Raw genomic sequence first — 25521 nt, forward strand, 5'->3', positions numbered from 1 at the left:
GTATCTTAAAATATGGGCATGCCTGCTTTCTTTCCCTCTGTAGGACATGCTCTGACGCTATACGGCCTTTCATATATGCTGTCTTGAGGTTTTTCTTTTTCTTAGTTTCTTTTCTTGTTCCCTGTACGTCTGCCTTATCCCCAAGCACCATGAGGGCAGAAATCTTACCGACCTTTTTTTTTTTTTTTTTTTAATTTTTGAAATAATTTCAGACACACAGAAAAACGGCAGGAAATGTTCAAAGAATACTTGTATATTCTTCACCTAATTACCCAGTTGTTAATATGTTACATTTGCCACATGCTTTATCAACTTCTCTTACGTATATACATTGCTATGGATTCAATTGTGTCCCTTCCCAATTCATATCTTGAAGCTGTAACCCCAAGTACCCTAGAATGTGACTGTATTTGGAAACAGAGTCTTAAAAAAAGGTTATAAAGTTAAAATGAGGTCTTTTATTTGCAGGATCTGGGAACCCTATATGTAAATATCTTGTTCCAAATCCAACTTCAGGCAATTGCTTTGACATCCATAGACGATTCTGAATCAATGGTTTGCCAAAATAGCTATTTCTAACTCCTTCATTCTTTTACATGTATTAGTTGGCACTTTACCTGACTATCCTTTTAGCCGCTCTCTACATGACTGGCACACAGTAGGCCCTCAGGTGCTTACTTGTTCCAGCAACTAATGAACAAACGTTCGGATTGGCTGAGCTTCGGAGACCGGGGTTTGCCTTCCTCAGCCAATCACGGCATCATCCCGAGGCTTCCGAGCCACGGCTCCGGGCTCCACTTGCTCCAATCACAAGCGAGGCTTTATTGGGTAGGGACCAATGGGTGCCGGCGAGAGGCGGGGCCTGACACGCGCCAGCGGTAAAACCGCACTGCCTGAGCGCGCGCTTCTCTTCGGGCACAGGCACCCCCGCGGGCCATGGCTGCTGCTTCCCTCTTGTCCACGTTGGCCACCCGGCTGCTCCGGCCCGCGCAGAGCCGCTGTTTCCGTCATCGTCCTCTCCACCTCTCGGCAGTTCGGTAGGGAGCTGGGTCAGCGCGGAAAGCCCCGGAGAACCGAGCGCGGGGGCCGCCTGGGCGCCAGAGGGACTCCGGGGACGTCGCGAGCATCTCCGTCCGGGGCGGTTGTGGCCACCGAGAGGAGTGTGCGGGGCGACGCGGCCACTCAGAGACCTGGGGTGCTCGCTCGGGTGGGGTGGGCTCTTACCCGGTGCCCGCCTTTCGGAGGGAGCCGGTCTCCCGCAGGCTTAGGGCGTTGATTTTCCCCGGGGTCAGTCCGCCGGCGGGACGGGGCCCCCGGTGCAGAGCAGAGGCACTGGCGGGTTCTGGGGCGCCCGGGATTACGGGAACAAACGGAAGTTACCGGAGGAACCTGCCGGCTGCCCGAGGCGGCGATGCCGTAATCCGCCTTGGGAAAAGCAGAAGAGACGCTTCGGCGGGCGCAGCGAAGGGTTCCGAACGGGCAGCCCTGGGCGGCTGTGCGTTCCCGGGGCCCTAGCGGCGGCGGGGGTTGGTGCAGTCTGATGAAATCCGCCCGCCGCCCGGCTCCGGGGTACCGCGCTTAACCCGCTCGGCCGCGAGTGGGTGTGGCTCGCGCCGCCCCGCACGCTGCCCCTTTCCTTCCCAGGACAGTAAACGTCCTGTGGCCGCCGGGCTTTGACTGCAGCCCATCCCAACCCGCGTCAGTGCCGGACAGTCCGCCGAGGTCGTAAATACCCGGGAGGCGGAGAAGGGGAGCTCTGTTTGCGTTTCCATAGGGAGGTAATAATAGGTTTTCCCTGATTTCTCTGGACCTCAAACTCTCACTCTTAAGCCTAGATTGAAGAATCTTTTGGGGCGGCTGTGATTTCTCTCCCCAAATCTGTGCACTCTTCCTTCCATCTTTAGAGCCTTTGCGCTGCCAGAGACCTAAGCCTTGTGTGTAACCGTGTATGTATCCTGCTGTGCGAATCCAGACGTGATAAAAATTGTTCTTTCTTTACTGGAACTCAACCTGTCAAGGGGCAGAACACAAGCGTGTGTCATTTCCTCTTGGTGGGAAAACGTTGTTAGAGGCATTGCCAAGGCGCTGCAGAAGCACAGCCTGCGGGTTAATGCGCTCTTGAAAGAACACTTGGGAGCCCACACTCAAGGCTTTTCTTGGTCTGACCCTGACCTGCCTCTCTCCAGCCCCATCTCTCGTTTCTGTCTGTTCTCCCTCTTCCTCCCTTCCTGAGTCCTGGCCACATTGTTCTGCGGCACTTACGCTTGCAAAGAGATTTACAAAGGTCCTCTAATTTATTACCTACAGAGCTGGACCAGTTTGCTTGCTCTCCAGCAGCAAATGCCCTCCTTTCACTTGCCTTTCTGAATGAACAAGTGGGCTTCCCTGTCTCTGAGCACAATACTCCGTTTGGCATTTATGGTTCCATTGTATTGCTTTGATTACTGCTGGCAGGTAGAACTATTAAAAAAAAAAAAGTCTACATATATTCCTTTTGTGGGGTTGGGGAGTTAGTATGAGAGTTTCAGGAACATAAACTCATGATTAGAGAGTACTGTAGTCTAGGAGACAGTGGGGTATACGGAAAAATGGACTTTGGAGCCAGAGGTTTGTGTTTGTACCTTGGTTTTTAGTTTCCCCTTCTGCATAACAGGGTTATTATAATAGCCCCAGGGTAACTGAGAGTAATGCATGCAAAACTCCTAGCAAAATATCTAGTGTTTAATAGACGTTAGTTCCATCCCACTTTGTGTGTCTCTTCACTCATTCCTGGTTCCATTAATTAGTGGATAACAATAACTTTTTTCTGAAATAACCTGATCATGAATTGTAAAATGCACCCAATGTTAGCTGATTTGGGAGGAGAGTGGAGATACTACTGACTTGGATTTTAGTTTTGAATTTTATTTGAAGAATCCTCGTGACTTCTTTCTAGTTCATAATTTTAATGGAAATTTTTCTAAACACATCTGGGAAAGCACTAAATTGCGAAATAAGTATTAGCTAATATAGTTATTACATTTTGGATTTCCTGTGGAACTGAGCTGAGTCTGTATTTCTGTTTATTTCAGGGTAGCAGTAACCTTATCTGCCCTTTGGCAAAAAAGATGATGGGAAGTTAGGTAATGGCGCTCTTACGGGATTGTGTGTCATATTTTGCTGAGCTGTGGTATGCAGAGGGCTGAAACAGTTATGTTACGAGAAGTATTCAGGCACAGTTCCTTGTGGCTTTTCTTTGTTCTTATTATTCTTTGACAGTTGTGTGTGTGTATGTGTGTGTGTTTTTAAGCAAATTGGCATAACATCCAGAACCTGCCTTTGGGACTTGGAACACTGGTGTCTCCCAGAACCCTGTGTTCTTAACTTCAGTGTATCATTCCTAGCCCAAATGTTCCGTTACCATTTTCTCTAAGTTTATTGCTTTCAAAAGGAACTTTTTAATGAAGTGCAAGCTAAGTCCTTCTCACTATCTATTGCATATTAAGAATACATATGTATCTTTTTTAAATTAAGGATACATATGTATGTATGTGAACGTAAATCTAACCAACAGAAAAGGGTAAGAAATTAATTTTTATAGAATATATATGCCTAGAAGCATATATGTGTTATTTCATTCAATATAAATGAGTGTCCTGAGCCCTCTGTAAGGAGTCTTTCATTCTATAGTGTCCTAAGGTAGTGAATGCTTTTCTGGCCTGGGGCAGGTATTCCTGGTACTAATATAGATCAGGCATGTTGCCAGGGGTGTTTGTATCAGCAAAGCCCTTATAACAAAGTCCCCTTCAACTCTAATTCTGAAATGGATTTGTAAATATTAACATGTTTTCAATTCTTTAATGTACCATAGGTATATATGCTATTATTATTTTGTGTTATGCTAGTACTATTAGATGAAATCTGGGTAAAAGTATTTGGTTGGCTATAAAATTATATCTTCTTAATACCTCACAAGATGCAAATACAGATTAATATAAGGTTTAGATATAAAATTACTGCATTGTATCTAAGACATTGAGATTTAGTTTAAAGTAGTTATTTAATCATAATGCAAGTAAAAAGCAGACATTGAAGGCTTAAAGACTGTTAAAACTTTAAAATTCTATTTTAATTATCAGGCCTGGAGAATTAATCATATTTGACCATACAATACATCCAGTACCTTGATGTTATCCTTGAGCATTAAATAATGTGCCCTGAGAGGAAATAGATTGTTTTAATGTTTCAGACAATTATGTTTTATTGGTCTTAAGGTTGGTGCATTGCTCATGACACTGAGGACACAAATCTAAAGGGAAAGACTTGTTTTCAGTGGCATCTTTTTGCTTAAAGAACAGATGCTTATCCTACTTTAAGTAATGGGAACTTTATTGGAAAGATTTGTATAGAAATACGAAAACCAGGAATCTTCCATATTGGATCCCAAGAAGAGCTATGTAACCAGTTCTTACTGGGAAGAGATAGTCTTTCAAAGATCTGAACATGGTTTTGGTAACTGGAGGTTCCTTCAGATCCTGAGTTCCCTCATTGCCCCACCCCCAACAGCAGATTTCCCTCCAACATGAGTGCTCTTGTCTATGTCATGTGACTGGATGCTAACAACACAGGCAAAACATAAGCTACAAATGGTTTATTAGCATATAGGAAAAACTATTTAACCTCACAGTGTTGAGGGGGTCAAATAAAACAGTGCAAAGTAAAACACTGTTTTGTTTTGTTTTTGTGGGGGGTTTTGCCTATCAATTTGTAAATGATCAGGAGGCAGGAGGCTGTTGTATTAAGAGCCTAGACTCTGGATTCAGACAGAGCTGAGTATGAGACCCAACTGTACCAAGTACTAGCTGTCAGTTACTTAAACTCCCTGAGCTTCAGATTAATTATCGTAACTGTATCAATCAACTTTATCCCCCTAAACGTGTAGCTGGATACAGATTTCCCACTTTGAACTTGTTCTTCAGATTTCACTTGTTCCTCAGGTTAGGCACAGTGTATTTTAACCTAAACTTTAAGTTTTGGGTATTTTTTCCCCACATTATTGAGAAATAATTGACATACACCACTGTATATGTGTAAGGTATACACATGATGGTTTGATTTGTGAAATGATTACCACAATAGGCTTAGCTAACATCTATCATGTCATACAGATACAATAAAAAGAAAAAGTTTTTTCTCCTTGTGCTGAAACTCTTAGTTAGGATCTACTCTCTTAACTTTTCTATATATCACACAGCAGCCTTAACTGTAGTCATCATGTTGTGCATTAGATTCCTGGTACTTACTTATCTTATAACTGGAACTTTGTACCTTTTGGCCACTTTCCTCCAATTCCCTCTCCTACCCCTCAAAATTTGGGGCATTTAGGAATACTTTTTTGTAGTCTGATGCTTTTTTCTTTTACAAAAACTCAAGCTGGTATTTGGTTCTGTGGCTCCGTTGCCTTCTGCAGAAGTGAAGCGGTCGTCATTTCTGGGAAGAAGCTGGCGCAGCAGATCAAGCAGGAAGTGCGGCAGGAGGTGGAGGAGTGGGTGGCCGCGGGCAGCAGGCGGCCGCACCTCAGCGTGGTTCTGGTGGGCGAGAATCCCGCCAGCCATTCCTACGTCCTCAACAAAACCAGGGCCGCCGCCGACGTGGGTAGGTGTCTCTCAGACCCCGACTGCTTTGAAAGAGGCTTATCGGAGGCAGACTCCACTGTAATTTCTTTTTCTATTTCTCTGACTAGACACCCAAGCTGAGGAGGCCAATATGGTTAAACTGGAGCCCAAACTGTCAGAAATCCGGGTGTTATCTACTGGGGAGGCCAGTAGGCTAGGCCAGAAGGAAACTGGTTTATCTTACCTTTGCCTCTGTTTCTTAGTTTGAACATTGGACAGGTGGCCTTGAACCCAGGGTGCGTCTGCTGTCCTTGAGCAGTGATGAGGCCACCGGGGAGCTTGAGCGCTTGCAGCTTAAGGAGCGCAGCGCGGGGGTAGACTGAGGCGACCTCAGCGCGCAGCCTCGGACGCGGACCGAGCTCAAGGAAGGGAATGACTGACCTCCGGGAAATACCTTATGATTTCTTCACCGGTTGGTTCCCAAGCCAATTAAATCCTGCCGTGTAGAAGTGGTTGGAGTTTTGAATGCAGAGGCGTGGGTCTGGGTGACGGGAACTCTGTGCTCTAGTCTCACTGCGGCACTGACTTGGTGGGTGGGTAGACCGGAGGTGGGTGCGCCCGTCCGCGGGTGCCCTGCCTGCCTGAAGGGCTGTGAAAGCACTGACCGGCTGGGCAGCGTGACCGGACCGGGAGCCCTTTGTATACTCTATTTTTTTTTTTCTTTTTCAATTGGTGTACTCTGTTCTTTATTACTGAAGATTGAGAACTCCTGCCCTTTTCGTTGAAAACCTTTGGAGCTTCTAGGAAATAGCAAGCATGGCTTTCTAAGACATTGGGAGGCACCCTGCTGCAGTGGAAAAACAGGGACTTTGAAACGAGAAGGTCGGCTTCGCCACTAGCTGGCTTGTTTTAGTTTCACTGCCTCAGTCTCCTGTTTGTAAAGTGAGGATTACATAGAACACTATGTAGGAAATGTCAAGCTAGCATTCTCTAGTGTATATATTTGTGACGTTACTGTTTTAGGTTCCTTTTGAGCCGATTCAAGCTTTACAGCTACCAGGGTGGGTGTGATAATAAATAAAAAGCCTCAATGGTAGAAGACTGTGGCAGGCAACATTGCATTGCTCAGTAAACGCTCCAATATTTTTTAACTTTGAAATTTCCTTATAGGAATCAACAGTGAGACAATTGTGAAACCAGCTTCAATTTCAGAGGATGAACTGTTGAATTTAATCAACAAACTAAATAATGATGATAATGTAGATGGCCTCCTCATTCAGCTGCCGCTTCCAGGTGAGTTTTGGACGCCACCATCTGAAATGGTTTCTGAGGAGTGGAGAGGCTTGGTTACTTTAGGCAGCTGGCCCCTTGTGAATTTGACTCAAAGGGGCAGTAAACTCAAGAGAGTGAGTTTTTTATTAAAAACTGGGGCAAACCTACTCAGTAGGGGGAAGCAGAGTTTGCCACCCTAAAATATGCCTTTTGGAATATTGATTATTTTAAGCTCGTTGTTTTCAAGAAACAGAAGACTCAGGGAAAACCTTTGACCTTCTTTCCCCTAACTGCCTAAATGAATTTAGATAGAGGACCTGCTCCAGGAAGGGAGATAACATCACAGATAACTATAGATTAATGTGAACTAGGTGTGATAGATGGAGAGGAACCTAGCGAACCCCTTTAATCCAAGTCTTCTCTCTGGCCCGTTTTTAAAAATGGTCCAGCAAACATTTATTTACCAAACATTTGCTTTTCCGTCTCCATGTGAATTACCTTCCTGCCCTTTGCAGCCCCACCCACAACCCCCCTTCTCCTTAGCTCAAGATGACATATAAGCCTTAATTGCACAATCTGTCTTGGGTCTCATATATATATATATATATAATATATATATATATATATTATATATATATATATTTTAAATTGACTAGAGAGAGAGAAACATCAGTTAGTTGTTCCACTTATTTATGCATTCATTAGTTGATTCTTGTATGTGCCCTGACCTGGGATCCAACCTGAAACCTTGGCGTATCAGGATAATGCTGTAACCAACTGAGCTACCCAGCCAGGGCCAGTCACTTACTCTTATGGAGTCCCAGTATATACATACATAATAAATTTGGACATTTTCTCTTGTTAATCTGCCTCCTGCTAATTTGATTATTAGTCCAGCCAGAAGGATTTGAAAGGTGGGAGGAGAAATAATTTTTCCTTCCCCACATCAGAATACCAGTTACTCCTTGATTTGGCGTTGAGATCTTGATACAAAGATCAGAGCAGGGAAGCAGTTGTACAAGAGGATTTTGGCTTTGATACTGACATTTGGTTTTGCTTAATGTATTCCTTTTGTGCAGATGTAAGAAGTAAATCATGGAGGCAAGTAAAGGCAAGTTTAGAAGGGGAACAGATTTGCTTAACAAATCAGATAAGCTGGAGTTAAGCAGTTCTGGCTGTGCAACCGTGACGTATGGCCGCTGCTCTGGTTTCTTTTTCAGAGCACATAGATGAGAGAAAGATCTGCAATGCTGTTTCTCCAGACAAAGATGTTGATGGCTTTCATGTAATTAATGTGGGGCGAATGTGTTTGGACCAGTATTCCATGTTGCCGGCTACCCCATGGGGTGTGTGGGAAATAATTAAGCGAACTGGTAGGTATATCCCACAATCGTATGTCTATGTTAGTATTATAAAAGTGGTACTTTCAAATGGTAAAAGTGAAAACTCCCACCCATGACCTCTAGTCCTACTCCCCACAGCCTTTCTGGCAGTTGCCTATGATTGTTTTTGCTATTTAATCCAGAAACCTCAGTGAAGGAAGCTTAAACTTTAGTAATAGTGATATGATAGTAACATTTTGTAGCTTACAAATGTTTTCTTTTGCCTTCAAGGGATAGGGCCAATTGACCCAATAAGCTTAGCAATTCCCTTCATTTTCATGTCCTAGGCCATCTGCCTTCCTTTTCCTTTGGTGCCCTAAGACATTCTGACATTGCTTTTAATGCAAATATATATGTATATTTTTTAATAGGCATTCCAACTCTAGGGAAGAATGTGGTTGTAGCTGGAAGGTCAAAAAATGTTGGAATGCCCATTGCAATGTTACTACACACAGACGGGGCACATGAACGTCCTGGAGGTAAGCACATGGCTTTCAGAGGAGTGTCCTTGTCTTCCTTACGGGAAAACCTTCAATGTGTTTGCATTTGTTGTGATTTTGTTCACAGATATTTGGGGTATAATCTTTGTAGGAGAAGCTGTACTCAGTGTCACCTGAGAGTTTATTTATATTCATTTATTATGGAACTAGTTCAGATATGGATATGCCTAGAAATAAATTTGAGTTTTGAGTATAAACATAGTTGTAGGCAATTAGAAATTTTCAGTTATGGCTTGAATAGTTGGAGCTAAGAAGCAATTCTTGTTCAAAGTTAGTATCCTGTTCTATGTCATTTGGTAGGAAAAAATCTTAGACCATTGCAAAGGATTGAATTAATGTGACCGTAATGTGTCATTATGTCAAATTCTGTTAATTTGTTTGAGAAAAAGCCTCAAATCAGGGTTACTGTGTGTAATTAAAGTTACAAGAAATTGAGTATTAATTTTAAAAAAAGATAATTGGCTGTCCAGAAAGTATGGCACACGAATAAAGTAATTTTTCACAGATGTTCAGTTTCTACAATGGTTTGCCTAGTTGACACCTAGTCCAATCCCAACTTTGATTCAGAAATCAAGACATTTAATTTTTAACTCGTAGGTGATGCCACTGTTACAATATCTCATCGACACACTCCCAAAGAGCAGCTAAAGAAACATACAATTCTTGCAGATATTGTGGTCTCTGCTGCAGGTAAGAACACCAGGGAGGGGGACAGAAGGGACCTCAGAAGGTTGACCTCTTATCTTAGCATTTGCCTGCCTCACTGCCATTCTGTTCATCGTTACCCTGGGATGACACTACGAGCTGCCTACAAAGATGAGGCAAGAGCTGTGGTTGGTGTAGTGGTTTCTGTCATTTCATTGTAGACTTGATGGATGAATGTTATTTCTATAGTCTCAAAAGATTTGTTTACTATATGAAGTTTAAATGTTTCCTTGGTTAATATTAATAGTTCTTGTAGGCTTTTATAAAACAAGCTAATTAGTTCTTTCAGCTCTCTTGAAATTGAAATTAGGTAAGAATCTGACAGGTGGAATCTGCTTTTCATTACTAAGGTGATCGTTCCTGTTTCCATTTCCAGGCATTCCAAATTTGATCACAGCAGATATGATTAAGGAAGGAGCAGCCGTCATTGATGTGGGAATAAATAGAATTCAGGATCCTATCACTGCTAAACCCAAGTTGGTGGGAGATGTGGATTTTGAAGGTAAATAGTATAATTTTTAAAAAATATAAAGTCAATAAATACTACCTTTAATGGACATTTAGGATTGATCATATACTTTTTTTTTTAACTTTTAAACTTGTGTTACCCTGGTAATACCATTTAAAATGCTTTCCACAAGAACTAAGAGAAATCGTTTTTAAAATTATAGACATTCTAGAATTTTAGGTGTTTATATCATAAAATTATGGACACCAGGTATAAGCTTTTCAGGGAATTGTTTTTCCTTAGGGTTATTTCATCATTAAAAACAACTTCAAGACTTTTAACAAGTCTGAAAATTTAATGAAGTGATTTTCCTAAGCCATTGAGTCTCCTAAAAAGTGTTACAGATTTCTCATTTTCACATTAGGCGAGCTCCCAGTCCTGGAATGTAAAACAGTCCAGGAAAAAAGCCCTGTTCTTAAACATTTGGCATTTGTTAGTACTGTAGATACCTCCTTTCAGTTCTTAAGGTATTATGTTTATCTGAATTTTATGCTGATAATTCTATTTCTAGCTTTCTCTTTCTATTAAAGCAGTCAGAACCAAGCCTAGGTATCTAAGTTTTTTTTCCTTAAGATTGAGTTAAAGCCCTGGCCAGGTGCTTAGTTGGTTAGAGCATCGTCCTGATACACCAAGATTGTGTGTTTGATCTCCAGTCAGGGCATATACAAGAAGCAACCAATGAATGAGTAAATAAGTGGAACAACAAATATCTATTTCTTTCCAGAAAAGTACTTTGCTTGATACTTAGGGCAAACAGTATAAATAAATATAGTATATATAAATAAAGTAAAATTCAGAAAGTGTTGTAGGTAGGTATTAATTGAGGTAATGCTTATTATAGGTACACCTCCTGTACAGTTAACCTACTGAGATGTTTCTTTTTAAGTTGATTTAATATGGAGGAAAGTGTGGCTTGTAGATTACAGGTTATTTAGATGTATAAATATTCACTGAACAACTCTGCTTATTATGTGCATCTTATTTTATTAGTATGTTCAAATGCCTTTACTCTTGAGTAATTAGATGTGATTTTTATGAGTTTGAGGCTTATGAAGGTGCTTATGTATATTATTGCTTTTTTTTAATTCTTCTTCCATGATATGTTAAAATACACACATATCCTTTGTCATAATTAAAGCAGCCTTCCCATCTTGTTTCTATATAGAGGTCCGAAAGAAAGCTGGTTATATCACTCCAGTCCCTGGGGGTGTTGGTCCCATGACAGTGGCGATGCTGATGAAGAATACCATTATTGCTGCAAAAAAGGTGCTGAGGCTTGAAGAGCGGGAAGTACTGAAGTCTAAAGAGCTTGGAGTGGCAACTAATTAACTCTTGCGTCTCCTGTGTCATGAACAGTACTCCAAGCCGCTTCAAGAGGCAAAACAGGCCAATAGAAATGCAACATCTTTTATTTATTCTACTGGCATGGTTTTCAATGATGCTTTGTATTTATTGAAAACTTAAGTGGGTGGGTGTTTGCGCACATAGCTCCGCAGTACCTCACCAGGGAACGTGCCATTAACATGCTGAATCACGCGTTGTAGCCATAAGAGGAGCCGTTAGCCTGGTGATTGCGGAGGGGCACACTGTCACATTGAGAATGGCTGTGTCACTTTGTCACACCACTTCAGTTACAGTTTGCCTTTTCTAAGACTGCATTTCCCAAGTGCTATTCCAGTAAGAGTTGATACTCACTTTAGGTTCCAAACCTTTTGAGTTCAACGGGTCAAACCAAAGGAAGAATGTTGCTGAAGGAGATTAGGGAAATGATAATAATTGAGTAGAAAAAATTTACCCTAATTTTATACGTATTGGCTGATAACCAGAAGAAAAGCTGCCTGTTAATAGTATCCTGTTATTTTGTAGTTTAGTCATTGGGAAAATGTCTATGGTTGTTCCATGTGCTATTAACCTTTGTTTTATGTGTGCTGCCATTCATTAGGTCTCCCCATTTGAGTTTGCTGGCATCGAAAGTCTTATTTTATAAGTAATTCATTTGCACTGTCATATTTGTTTTTTCCTATATCCTTAAACTTCATTGTTAAATTTTTGTACTATGGTTTCTTTGGTAGATCTTGAAACCTATTCTTGAAAAACGAATCTTGAGCTTGATAATCATTAGGGCAGCTTGTATAAGTATGCAACTTCCTTTCCACCAAAGAATTGTCAGCAGCTGCCTGCTTTCTCTGAGGCACCTATTGGCTTTCCCCAGTAGGTTTTTGAAAGCTTGAGTTAATATTGAATTTAATCAGACTTTCTGATTAAGGGTTGTTTTGTTTTATTTTGTTTTTTTAAATAAAACACTTCTGACTGGTATGAAATAAGTTTCTGAAATACTGTATCTTCCTGCTACTGTATCGTCTTAGTTATGACCTAATGATAGTTAATTTTTCTCATTGGATCTAGCTATTTCTATAATTGGTAACACCCATTCCTATGCCTTAAACAAATTGATTTGAAGAGCTATGGAGAAACCAGCCTAGTCCATTTAGTCTTACATCCCAACAGGTTGTGCCAGGACCTTAATCTGTAAGATTCATTTAAGTGTTTAGTTTTATTCTAGGTATTTTCTAAACCATGCATTCAATTTACACATTGTTCAGTTTACAAAGGACTTGATGTGTTCCCAAGTTCTCTCTCTTTCTCTATGTGTGTGTGTGTGTATGTGTATAAAAATTTTTGTAATTGGTGTGTTTGATTTGGCAGATTGGAAGGTATTGCTGTGCACATTTTGAGGCTAGGCTAGGTCTCTTTGCATTCTCTACCAGGCCTGGGTACTTTGGTTTCCATGCAGGTGCAGGCAGAAGCCGCTTCCCTGCAGCTTGAGGCAGACAGAGAAAGAACAATGGGGAGTTGAGACCTCTTCCCTCCTGTTCCTCTGCCAGCTGCCTTCATTCTTTTGACAGTTTTCTGGAGATGAAAGAAGATGCTCATTTGCTGGAGATGTTTTTGTAAGTAAGGTGTAGCTGGTGTCCATAAACCATGCTTGCTGACTTAAATTATTAAACAAGGAGCCAGGTGAGCAGACAGGATTACATTTTATTGAACTGCAGTTACATGTGGAAAAAAGTACTGACCTGCGCGGAGAAGTAGTATGTCAACCTGTTAAAGCTATCAAAATTAAAATGTTCATGTATATACAAGGTATAAATGACCTGTAAGGTGAAAATTACAGTGATTGATTTACAACAGAAAAAAATTTACATTGTAGTTTTTCAGTTTGATTAATCAAGCATATTTACTCCTGAATCCATAACATTTCTACAATTTAATTTGGACGAAGTGCTACTGAAAGTCGTCCAAGTTTTAAAAGTGAAATGTTAAGGGTAGATTGTTAGCTCTCTCAGGATAGGTACAGATGAAGATAAAGAATTTATACTTAAACTTGGGATGGTCCTGAATTAGTGAGCAGCTAAGTAATTCTGCTGCTATCAGAAGTGGTAGAGGTTTAGAGCTTTACCTCTTGGCAGTATCCCTTGGAAGGGAGCTCTGAGGTTTAATTTAATAAACACTTAAGAGGTTTCTATAGACCAGTCACTGGACCAGGCTTTGGGAATTACAGAGACGTTTAACTGTCCCAGTGACTCAAGGTGTTAATGATCTAGTGTCGTTTGTCTTTAAAAAATAGGAAGAAATGAAGAAGCACCTGGACTTGTCATCTCGAGTAAATACAGTAACTAACCAAAGTGATTTATTCAAGATTCAAGTCCATAGTTGTTTTGTCAGATGCGTTGTGGCTATTAGGCACATAGTAGTTGCTAAATGAAAGCATGGTTGGCATTTGTTAAATGTGGATTGAAGATAAAGACTGATCTTGTTTCTTGAGGAAAGGGTTTACCTGATTAACAATGGGTTTTAATCTACCCAACTTGTTTCTAATCATTCCTTTAAAGTATTAGTCTAATATTACAAAGTTATAATCTTCCACAATTTGACATCAGCTCTGCCTAACATGCAATGTTCATGTGAATGGGAGTTTGACTTTGGGAATCAGACCATTGAGAACTTGCCGGAAGGACCTACCCAAATGCCCAGAAATTTGATTCTGGGCATGAAAAACCAGTGATATTAATTCAGAGGATCATTTTGTTGATTTAACATGGTTTGAGACTTTAACAAGAACTTTTATTTTAAAAATGTGTCCACTCAAATGTATAGGTTCTTTCATTAACGGGCTTTTGAAACTGGCTTCTCAATCTGGGAAAGCCCCAGTCACACTTCTGTGCTGGAGCAAGGCCCATAATACAGATGGTTCAAGCTTTTCATACGATCCTTAGCAAATGGAATGAGATGGAGAGAAAAGGTGGGACCTTTAAGCATTTCCTAATATGCAAAATGGCAAGATGAATTTTTCAGCCTTGCTCTATTGAAGTATGGGTATTTTAACAGTTCTTTCAAAATCATCTAGATACTTTAACCTTTAAAAAAATTCTCAACTGTTAATTTATTTTAAATAAAAATGGACTGTTGCCCCTTAACTAGTTTTGGGAGGTAAGCATTTTTTTTTTTAATTTCAAAAGAAATGTTATTTCTATGCTGGACTGCATTTTAAAATAAGGTATAGCATTTCACTTTAGTTATTTCATAACAACAAAGGGAAGGGGAGACTTTTGCACCTAATTACTACTTTTCATCAACAGCTCTCCAGTTTTCTATCAAGTGGAATAATGACTCTGTTTGGTAAATAAGGAAACCAAGGGGCCCAGAAGTTGAGGGTTGTGGCCCAGCCCCTCACAATGAAGACTAAGCCACACCCTCCCTCTGTGCCCTCTCTGGGGACACCATGTCCTCCTAGAGGGTGGTCTCGCCGACACCTTCTTTTCCGTACTTGTCCATGTCTGTGAAGTCACAGTCTGACTCCATCTCTACCTTCACCTGTGGCACCATGAACACTGGACTCTGAGAGTAGTTGAAAGCAGGTGAAGCTGGACAGGAGATTTTGAAGTGCAAGGTGATGCTGAATGAGAGAAAGGAGGGGAGAGTGATTTATCTAATGTTTGCGTTTTCCATGTGATCCCCCAGAGCAGGGCTCCAATGCAGGCAGCTCTGCCTCTGCTTATGGAATCGTAACACGTCATGGGAACTGGCAGTGTCCTATCTGCTTGGCCTTCAGCTGTAGTCATTGCTGGTCTTGGCCCATTTCAACCTCTTCACGTTGCTGCCAAAGGAGCTGTCTGGATCCCAAATCTGTCTGTGGTTCCCCTGCTTAAGTTTTTTCATGGTTTCCCACTGTTCATAGCATCCAAGCCCCTACTTGTAGTTTGCTCCATCCATCCCTGTGTTCTTTGCCCTGAGTGTGTGTGTGTTTTCAAGTGGCATTTCCGGCCTGTACTGGCCTGAAATGCCCTTTTCTCTCTCCTTCACTTTATCTAGGGGACTCCTTGTTATTGTCCTCGGTGCCCCAGATAAGGAAACCGCCCCTTAGACTGCTGTTCTTTCGCGTGTGCTCCATTGTTCTTGGTGCAGGGTGCTGGGTGTCCTTGCTCACGTGCCTGTCTTTCTGTATCCCCAGGGATGAAGCCTCCTGCCTGGGAGAACTTGAAGCTTAACCTTTGTTAGATTAGATCATGTTGCTGACTGATCTTTTTCTTCACTGCGATGAAATCCTGCCCCTTAGTGGTCTCTGCTTCCCTAGACTCGGTCAAACACCCATGTAGGTGGGAGGTGCCACTGCCAATTACCAAATTTGCTACATTTCTGCCTTTGTCTCATGCTTTTTATAATTTAACAGGGTTTTTGAAATCCCCTGTCTTTGTCCAAATCCTGTCTCCACTGACTGAAATTGGGACAGAGATTCAGTTTAGTGTAGGCTATTTTAAAACGAAAATAAATCAGGGTAGACAGACTGCTTTTCTCCTAACACATTTATATATAAAGGTCAGTGACTAAGGGTATAAGAGCCTTGGTTGGGAGAGGGGGTGAGAAGGCAGGCAGAGATGTAATTTGGACATGTGACTCTCCTGGGCTGGAGTAGCCTCGGGCCTGCTACTTAGGGAGGGTGGTATTGGTAAGTTTCTTCCCAGCCTGGCACGTGGTAGCAGCTCTGACGTATAACTCAGAAGACCCTGTACATGGTTCCTAAAACCCCTTGAGAGAGTGCCATGTAAGTGGAGGTTCATCTGCCTCTAGACTTTGGATAGCCTGTGCTTTTACTGTTTAACCCAGGACAGACTGGTGCCTCTACCATCTTCCCTAGTGAATCTGAGGCAGACTTTCTTGCCTCTGAATTGCTCTTTTCCATTTTTGAGGCCCTCCCCCCACTGTTTTCAACCATTAAGCGGTCCCACTTTCTGCATGGGTGGCTCTCATTTAAAACAGGTAGGAATCACCCTGTTGGCAGGGGCTCCTGGAAACCAGGCCTTGAATCCTTTCGGACTCTTCTCATCTCTACCTAATCTTTGATACTTAGCTTTCTCCGATACCCTTTCTGATCTCTGCTAATTAACCATGCTGTTATTTTATTCTACAGAGTACTAGATTACCTGATGTTTTTACCCTTAGAGTGCCTTTATCCTGGCTTTTGATAATATATACTTAAGTCATATCTGATTTTCCTCTATGTTGTTTTCTATTTTTAAGTATTTACTTTTAATTTTCATTTCACCTAATATTTTATAATAATTTCCTCTTCTGAAGTTGAGTACCTTTGTGTGTTGTAATCATGTTTTTATGTCATTAAGAGGACACATTTTTACTAGACACCCAATAATCAGGCCTGCCAGCCTTTCTCTCCATGGTGGACCACAAAGGGCTTTTACTGAGACACTGGCTAGTCTGGGAGATCCTAATCCCTCAACCTTCCCAGCCAGTGTTTAGTTTCTTATCCAACACCCAAGGAGTACACTTCGTGGCTGTTACCTTTGATCACGTTCTGAGTCACTGAAGGAAGAATCAGAACGAGTAACTCCAACTGGAAGATCTTTTTCCTGGCAGGAAAATTAGAACGTCAGCTGTGGCGCAGGTTTGGGAACACACTGGAGGAGATCCTCTTTTTCCAGTGCTTCCCTTACCCGTTTCTTTCTATTCTCTAGCCCCATGGCCAACACGACACAAGAGGAACACAGGGCCCTCATATGGACGGGTGGTTCAGCTATTCCTTCATTAGAAAGCTCAGTCAAGTTAGGTAGGCGGGAGGGGTGGGAGGGCCAGGGAAGAGCAGGGAAGGGTGATAAAATTATACAAATAGGAAGTGGGAAAGAGTGAGAAACTCAAAGAGGTATCTGATAGAGAGTAGGATGGGAAGCCCGCCAAGGGCTTGAGGGGACTGGCAGGATCCATAATCTGGGTCTTCAAGGAAAGTGGCAAGCTCTATATGAGGAGCAATGGGGTCTGGACTCAGGTTGGGACCTCAAGCTGTGTTTTCTCAGTGACAGGACTGTCCACAAATAGGGAGCTGAGGCTGGGAGCAGGTAAGGGGAGCAACAGAATCCCCCAGGATCTCCATAAACAATGCTGCATCCTTCCCGGGCAGCCTCCTTTCAGCAGGTGGAAGATGACTATCATTTGTACAGAAACAGCCCAACTACTGGAACCTTCTGACTAAGTTATAATCCAAATGTGATGCTACCTGTTTTTCTAAAAGACAACTCAGCTTGGGCTTGAGCTCTCAGTCATCTCAACAGTCACTGGGCAGCATGGCAGGCTCAGTGGGTCATGCTTGGATCAGTGTGGTCTGAAGCAGGGCAAGAGAGGTGCCACAGGCATCTGGGGCACCAGAGGAAGGGGAGGAATGAGGTTTTGCCTAAAGTGAAGATTGCTCACTGGAATCTGCAGAGTTGATCTGAGGTTTCCATCTGGTTGGACTCCCAATCCTTGTGGCCCAGTTCTGCCTGAGCTCTGCCTAGCACGGTGGTCCTCTAGCATCTAAGACCATTAGAACCCCTGAATTCAAGATGGAAGTTCCTTGAGGAAGAGGTGAAGGGTTAGTAGGGAGGAAGAGACAGACATCATGTGTTTTACTTACTGGCAATGCAGTGGATACCATTTTGGGGATCTGTTTGGACTCTTTCCATGGGAATCTTTATAACTGAGGGAGGAGGGAACTGGGGCTGGAGAGAAACAGTAGGAAAAGCTGATAAACACCACCAGTACAATAGCTTTGGCTTTCTTGCCAAGATGGAAAATATACCCACAGTGTGCAAACTGCCACCTACACATCCAGACTAAACGGGGTGCTGCAAATGCGCTCAGGCCTACTGAGGGGGCACCATGCTTAGTCGCTGCTCTAGGCAGGATGAAACTCTTCTGGGAATGCTACTCAGAACAGTTTCAACTGTCATGGTAACCAGTCATCTGGGAGTGAACCTCACCTGATAGCTGTATAAGGTCATATGTAAAATTAATTTGTATAAATGGAAGCCCATTTTTCCACTGAATATATCATTTAATCCAGATATTTCCCCCCCAACCCTGGAACAGTTCCAGGTACATGGTAGCACTCAAATATTTATTGAATGAATCAATGAAAGAAGTATTTGTCTTTAAAAGGCACTTAGACTCTCAAGTTTCTTTGTTCTCAGAACCTATCTTTGCAAATCATCTAAAGCATCAATGAAAAATGTGAATGAATAAAAGGGCCTCTTCCCTTCCTAGAAGAGGACAGTAATTAAGGACCAGGGGAGCTTTGGTCTCACTACCACCAGAAGATGGTTTAATCACCACCAATCAGTCAGCAAGAATTTGCCTCAGAACAGTTTTGATCTGCAAAAGACAAGATCATGAGGAGAACAGCTCTAGGATGATGCAGGGATGTGGTTTGGGGTCAAACTGGGAGAATGGGAGCCAGGCATGGGGCGAGATGTCACGGGCAGCTGACTACACTGGATTCAAAGTCAGGAGTCAATGTCTTAAATCCCTCTAAGACATTTAGCGATATGTCCACCTTGAGTGAACCACTTCTGTTTTGGGGTTCAGTTTCTTCATCTGTAACGAGCACTTGAACCAGACAATCTTTCTGTCTAACATTTTGTGATTTGCTATAAGCTCTGGACCGCTTGTCTGTTGACTCCCTGAGTGTTTGGGGGGTGGGATGGGGAGGAGACATGGAAAAAGGGAGGGGTAGTCAGGGCAACCGAGGGGTTGCAGGCATCTGGGGAATGTAGCCACCCTCCTTCAGGGAGGACACGTGTCTCTTCCCCTCCCTCTTATCCTAATACCCTGATACCCTAAGAGCAGGGTCAAGCCAACCTTGCCCCAGTCCTCCGGTCTGTCCAGGAGTCCAGTTTGCTAGTGAGCTTCCATCTGACCCATCCCCCCTGACTGTAACCTCTTTGATGGAGCCAGGCCCCATCCTGTTCCCTCAGGGGACTGCGTAGCTGTTGACAATGGCCCCAGGAGCCCACAGGAATGGGAAGGGGTAGGCTTGGCCAACCAACTTTTCCGTGGGTGGGGGGCTCCTTCGCTCTGGCCCACCCTGAGGATATTCATGTAAACAGACCAAGATAAGCAGAAGCCTTGGCTTCTCCTGGCCTGGGCGCTGCAGGCCACCTGAGGAGCCACCCCGTGCCTGGCTCTGACAGAAGCGGAGGGAGGGTCTGTAGATTTCTCCCCCTATCCCAGGCCTCACATCCTCCCCACCTCCTTGTCACTGTCCTCGTGGGCCCCTTTCCTTCTCTTTTTCTTCTTCTCTGGGAGGATGTTGTCAATCCAGGCCAGGTCATGCTGTGAGAAGAGAAGGTCCAGCAGCCTTCGGACGATGATGAGGCCCAGGATCTGCGGGGAGTTCAGAGAAAATGGCAGGATCAGGTTCCCAAACGTGGGCACAGCTCTTTCTCCCTTGGTCAGCCGTGTTCAAGGGCTTTTTCTGGGCAGCATCTTTGGAGTCATCTCAAAGCTCCCACAAACCATTATTCACCTCCTGCCCACCTTGGATCCTGCCTGGCTTTCCTCAGTGGAGTGACAATGCCCACCAGTGACCCAGAGGGACAGAGCCTGCGATGGCTGAGGCGGGGAGCCAGGTGGAGACCATGGGCTGGAGAACTTCTTTAAATAGTGGTCCCCCAACTTGAGCTTGCATCAAATCACCTGGTGGGCTGTGAATGCACACCGCTGGATGCTGGGGACCCTAACGAGAAGCTTGGGTCAAAAATCACGTAGCTTCCTCCCAGGAGGGCACGTTTCCACTCCTACCTCCTGTCCTCACCTTAGCCCCAGCTCCAGCCCTGCAGACCTTGGGGTCCACCCAGGGCTCTCCCTGAGTGTTAGCTCACAGGCTCCAACACCCCCGCAGGGGGCCGGGGTCACTTCCCTCGGGTGCGGCTATCTAGGAGCCAGATGCAACATGCTTTGGGTTTTTTCTTTTTTACTTTTTATTTTGGAGTACTTTCAAACTTACATAAAACTTGCCAGAACAGTCACAGAACTCTCGTGCACGTTCCCCAAATGTCATGTTAGTGACATTGGGCTTTGAAGTTCTTGATCTCAGATTCTGGTTGTCTCTCCCCACCCCCCGCCCCCCTTTAGCTTTTCAAATTCAGTTTGAACGGTGAAAGGCTTTCTATTTAGCATGATCTACTTCTTCCCTTGGTTTGAATGTCAGCAGCGGGGACCTTAGTCTCCTTGTCCCAGTCTCCTTGTCCCATTCACCCAGCTCCCTCCTGCCCCAGAGTCGGGGAGGCTGAGTGGCTTTTGCATTCTCGCTGAGCTTTGCCACCCGAGCTGGGTGGAGGTGGGAGTGCGAATTGTCACTGCAGGGTTGGACCACTGCACAGACCTTCCCCTGTCCTCCTGTCCACGTCCCCAGCCCCACCTGGACTCAGCCCCCATCCTGTTCTGTGCCCGCCGGACGAGAAAGCCAGGCTATTGGGAAGGAGAAGGCGAGGGTGGACCTCCCCGTGGACATCCTCCCAGGCTGAATCCATCCAACAGGTGGGGAAGCCGGCCCCACCTTACCATGACCGGGAAGATGATGGCAGCCACCGTGGACTTGAGGACCCAGAGCACAGCCAGGCACAGCGCCTGCACCAGGGTGAACAGGTGGATCCGGCGCAGGGGCACATGCCGCAGGAAGGCGTGGTCCGGCTGGTGCTTGGCCGGCATCAGGAAGAGCTTGCAGCGCTCCCAGAACTGGAGAGGACAGCGCGAGGCTCAGCCAGCAGTGGGGACCCGGGTGGCCCTGCTGGGGGCTTAGGGTGGGGGGAAGGGGTACTGCAGTGGGGCCTCATAGAGGGGAGCCTCTGGTCAGGCGTTAAGGACTCACAGAAAGAGAACTGGAGGTAGCAAGATCTTAGGGGAGGGCGCTTGGGCCCTGGGTGAGGGCTATGCCCTTCAGCTGGCTGCAAATGAGCACTGTCCACAGCCAAAGAAAATGCAACGTAATTGCAACACAAATCATTCAAAACATCCTGTGTATTATGGCAAGTAAAGAACAAAGCAAAATGTGTTCTGCCAGCATTGCCCTAGAGAAGAGAGATGTGGTGAAATGATCATTGGAGTCAGCCAGACCTGGGTTCTGAATTCTGAGCCTCAGTTTCCTCATCTATGAAATTGGTATCAGAGGACAGACTAGTTATATAACACCTACAAAGTGCCTGGTATAGTGATTTTACTTGGCACATAGTAAATGGTAGTCTTATTATTACTATTATTGTCACATTGAACCGGGAAAGCGAGCACTTGGGGTCTTGGTGACATGGACCCAGACTTGGAGTGCTGACCCCAAGGGGAGAGCCTTACCTGGATGCCATTCAGGGAGGCCACGCCCATGTAGAGGAAGACTCCATAGAGTACTGGCATGGGGATGTACTGAAATGAGAGAGGGAAGCAGAGCTTTGGACTGAGCCTCTGCCTGGGGCAAGCTCTTGGCTGCCCTGTTCTGTATGAAAGTGTCTGCCAAGTCACAGAGGCAGCCTGGCCTGTCTCGGCTTTCCCCAGGCGGTGAAGGACCTGGATGTTTGGAGGAACTGAGGGTCTAAGAACAGATCTGGAGCCAGAGTGTCAGTGGGGAGAGAGATGGTCTCTGGGGCTCTTCTGCCTCCTTCCCTAGCTGGGGTAGCCAGCCCAGCGTGAAGCTACTCTCCCAGCTGGTCCCCTGCTTCGGGCCCCGCAGAAGCCATGTGGTCTGAAGACATAGCTTCTGGAACAAGGGAAAGTTCCATAGAAAGCCCCCTGCTTGTTCCTGCCTGCCCCTTCTCACCTCCAGCCCCAGCCAAGGGGCTCCAAAGCAGCGTTGCTCAGCTTGTAGTGAACTGGGGAGCTTTAGTGAGCTGACCTACATCAGCAGGGAGTAGCTGCTGATGAACAAAGTCCATGTATCACACACACTCATTTATAAAAAAAAGAAAGGAAACATGTATATACCAGCCACTACTAATCGCAGCCAACCACTGGTGGTTTGGAGGGTCTCTTTCCTTCCGATCATGCTCACAGGTAGATTGCTTGCTTTTCCCAAAACGGGATTGTATCATTGATACTGTTCTGCGGTCATCATCATGACTCTTTAGAAGCCTTTTGAGGTATTTCTCCACTGTCCCTCTAAGCTGGGCTTTTACCTCTTTTCTCTTTCCCTTTACCTGCCCCCGCAGCTCGCCATGACGAACCAGGCTGCTCTGCCTCACTCCCGGGGTTTTCATGTTGGAACGCATGGGAGAACCACAGTACCATGCCCAGCTGTTAGACACTATTTCAGAATGTCAATAAATTTAACTAAGTAAACATCCTCTCTTTAAAAAAATTAGACCGTGTTCATTTTTAAACATAAAGTGTGGTTTGGACCCATATGCTGTAAATCTCAATCTAAGGCATCTCATGAGCTGAAAGAAAGGAAATGTGGGGCCCTGGCATTACTCCGTTTGTACATGGCTTAGGAGATGTTTTTCTAATTGTGAAACAAGGTGAAAATTTAAATAAACGACATTGTCCTAATCATTCTCAAAGTGGGAGCAATTGAGAGAGAAATAAAATTTTAAATAAAAGGCAGCTATAGGAGGAACAACAAGATGGCGGCGTAGGGAACAACTGCACCCGCCGCCTCCCGCAACCACATCAAAATTACAACTAAAATACAGAACCACCGTCACTCAGGGCCTCCTGAAATCTGGCTGAACAGAAGCCCCACAACCAGGGAGCTGAAGAAGCACCGAGACCGGCGGGAGGGGCGGAGACGCGGGCAGAAGCGGCTGAATCGCAGAGAAGCGGCCGCGGGCCCACACCCGGTGCTGCAATTGAAACCCGGGAGGAAATCTCGGCGGCGGGGGTTTCCCAGAGGAGGGAGGGGTCCCAGCCCCACAGCAGGCCCCAGCCCAGGGCTCCAGGGCCAGGAAGAGACAGCCCCACAACTCCGGGCTGTGAAACCAGCGGGGACTGTCCCTGAGGGACCTGGAGGCTGCGGGAGCCCCAGCAGCTCCTCATGAAGGGCCCGGCACGGACTCACTCGGACGGGCTCCCTCTGAGCCCAGCGCCGGGCAGCAGCCTGAAAGGACCCGGGACACTCGGGGAGGAACTAACCTGCCTGGAATCCGGCAGAGAGCTGGAGGGGCGGCTTCCTCCCAGGCAGAAGGGCTGACAGAGACAGTGGCTCCTTTGGCGAGTCCTCCCCGCACACAGCCGGCAGGCAGGCGCCATGTTTGAATGGCCAGCACCTGACTCGCACCTTTGGCCCCGCCCCGTGATTCCCGGAGGCCCCGCCCCTCCCCACCTGCAGCTCATCCAGGCCATTTCCAGAGGCTTTTCTGTGCAAGTGGCCTCTTGAGCCTCATGCTTAGGACTTTCCTAAAATCTCTCAGACAAGCAACAGCGGGCCCCATACAGCTTGATAAGTGGCCCCAGGCCTGGCACTGGCGGCAGCCTGCATTGGCTCATAGCTTGGCCTCTCCTGGACACCTCCAAGCCCAGCACAAGTAGCAGCCAGCTACAGTTTGCTGTGTAGCTCATGCTGGGTGGCCCTGGGCAAGGCACTGGCACAGGCTGACAGAGACAGTGCACCTGGTGGTCAGACTCTACTACGCTGGATTACAACCCTACCACATCCACGAGTGACACTCAAGGTGTGCACTTGGTGAACACCAAAGCTCCACTGAAGTAAATCCTGATCCATAAGGGTGTCTCCAGCACAGCAGCTCTTTGGCTGTAGTTGCAGCTGGTCCTCACAGCTGATTGGCCTGGGGGTCAGTTCCTCCCAGGGACGCCAACAGCAACCAAGGCTCAACTACAACAGGACAGTGCACACAGCCCACACAGGGGAGCACCTAGAAGGCCCAGCTCAGGTGACTGGGGAGGCTGAGCCACTGGACCCTACAGGACACCTACTACACAAAGCCACTCTACAAATTCCAGGAGACATAGTAGCTCTACCTACTACATAGAAACAAACACCTGAAAGCAGCCAAAATGTGGAGGCAAAGAAACATGTCACAAAGGAAAGAACAGAAGAAATCTCTAGAAGAGGAACTAAATGAAATAGATCCAAGCAAGCTAACAGATACAGAGTTCAGAATAATGGTTATAAGGATGTTTAAGCAGATTGTTAGGGAAATAACTGAGAAAATCAATAACATAATAGAGTACCAATGTGAAATGAAGGCTATGGGAACTGAAATGAAGAATAATTGACAGGGAATCAACAGCAGAGTAGAGGACACTGAGAATCAAATCAGCAATTTGGAACGTGAGGAAACAAAAAACACCCAACCAGAAGAGAAAAAGGAAAAATTATCCAGAAATATGAAAATAGTATAAGGAGCCTCTGGGACAACTTCAAGAGGCCCAACATTCATATTATTGGGGTGCCAGAAGGGGAAGAAAGAGACCAAGGAATTGAAAACCTATTTGAAAAAGTAATTACAGAAAAGTTCCCCTACCTGGGGAAAGAAATAGACTTACAAGTCCAGGAAACACAGAGGGTCCCAAAGAAGAGGAACCCAAAGAGGCCCACAGCAAGACACATCATAATTAAAATGCCAAAGGTTAAAGACAAAGAGAGAATCTTAAAAGCAGCAAGAGAAAAGCAGTTAGTTACCTACAAGGGGGCACCCATACTACTGTCAGCTGATTTCTCAACAGAAACTTTGCAGGCCTGAAGAGAGTGGCAAGAAATATTCAAAGTGATAAAAAACATGGAACTACAACCAAGATTGCTCTACCCAGCAAAGCTATCATTTAGAATTGAAGGTCAAATAAAGTGCGTCTCAGACAAAGAAAAGCTAAAGGACTTCATCACCACCAAACCAGCACTACAGGAAATGTCGAAGGGTCTTCTTTAAGAAGAAGCTAATGAAAAAAGAATCTGAAAAACTAAATAGATCCAGAGACATTGACACATGTAACAGACAATCATATTTCAGAGGAAAGAGGGAAGGGGAGTGGAGGGTGGGAAGAGATTAACCAAAGAAGTTATATGTATAACCCATGGACAGTTAATAACGGGGTGAAGGCCTGGGAAGGGGGTGGGAGGGAAGTGGAGGGGATCAATTGGGGGGGGAAATGGTATACCTGTAATACTCTCAACAATAAAGATAAATTTAAAAAGTAAAAAAAAAAAAAAAGCCAGCTATAATCTGTAATAACACAAATTTGAGATGGCTTAAAACTTCCCTTTGTCCTGCCCTGGCCAGTTGGCCCAGTTG

General features: G+C 44.7%; 2 protein-coding genes across 3 annotated transcripts in view; one reads left to right on the forward strand and one right to left on the reverse strand.

Annotated features, from left to right (window-relative positions):
* The first annotated feature begins 882 nt into the window (after nt 1–882).
* MTHFD2 (methylenetetrahydrofolate dehydrogenase (NADP+ dependent) 2, methenyltetrahydrofolate cyclohydrolase) lies at nt 883–12292 on the forward strand. The gene is made up of 8 exons (XM_081156380.1): nt 883–1037; nt 5450–5634; nt 6765–6887; nt 8087–8239; nt 8620–8727; nt 9346–9438; nt 9830–9955; nt 11127–12292. Exons 1-8 carry the CDS (start codon nt 937–939, stop codon nt 11288–11290), a joined length of 1053 nt encoding a protein of 350 aa, XP_081012506.1. The 5' UTR covers nt 883–936; the 3' UTR covers nt 11291–12292.
* Nucleotides 12293–12981: 689 nt separating this feature from the next.
* The window catches only part of SLC4A5 (solute carrier family 4 member 5), an 81684-nt gene continuing 69144 nt past the window's right edge, over nt 12982–25521 (reverse strand). The window contains exons 20-25 of one of the 2 annotated variants that reach the window (XM_081156378.1): nt 21635–21703; nt 20852–21025; nt 19538–19672; nt 17925–18009; nt 16820–16887; nt 12982–14918 (exon numbers count right to left, since the gene is read on the reverse strand). In XM_081156378.1, the coding sequence (XP_081012504.1) occupies nt 16853–16887; nt 17925–18009; nt 19538–19672; nt 20852–21025; nt 21635–21703 (498 nt within the window). In that variant the 3' untranslated portion in view covers nt 12982–14918; nt 16820–16852. The remainder of the gene's footprint in view (nt 14919–16819; nt 16888–17924; nt 18010–19537; nt 19673–20851; nt 21026–21634; nt 21704–25521) is intronic. The other variant, XM_081156379.1, reaches the window with a different exon arrangement.

This window comes from Miniopterus schreibersii (genome assembly GCF_964146895.1).
Source record: "Miniopterus schreibersii genome assembly, chromosome: 13".
In the NCBI taxonomy this organism is placed as follows: domain Eukaryota; kingdom Metazoa; phylum Chordata; class Mammalia; order Chiroptera; family Miniopteridae; genus Miniopterus; species Miniopterus schreibersii.

What these genes read in the sequence shown, in the direction of transcription:
- MTHFD2 (XM_081156380.1), top strand. Translation starts at nt 937, where the DNA reads ATGGCTGCTGCTTCCCTCTTGTCCACGTTGGCCACCCGGCTGCTCCGG. An exon ending in GGAAATAATTAAGCGAACTG is followed by an intron (nt 8,240 to 8,619) that starts GTAGGTATATCC and finishes ATTTTTTAATAG; the next exon opens with GCATTCCAACTCTAGGGAAG. An exon ending in GGCACATGAACGTCCTGGAG is followed by an intron (nt 8,728 to 9,345) that starts GTAAGCACATGG and finishes TTTAACTCGTAG; the next exon opens with GTGATGCCACTGTTACAATA.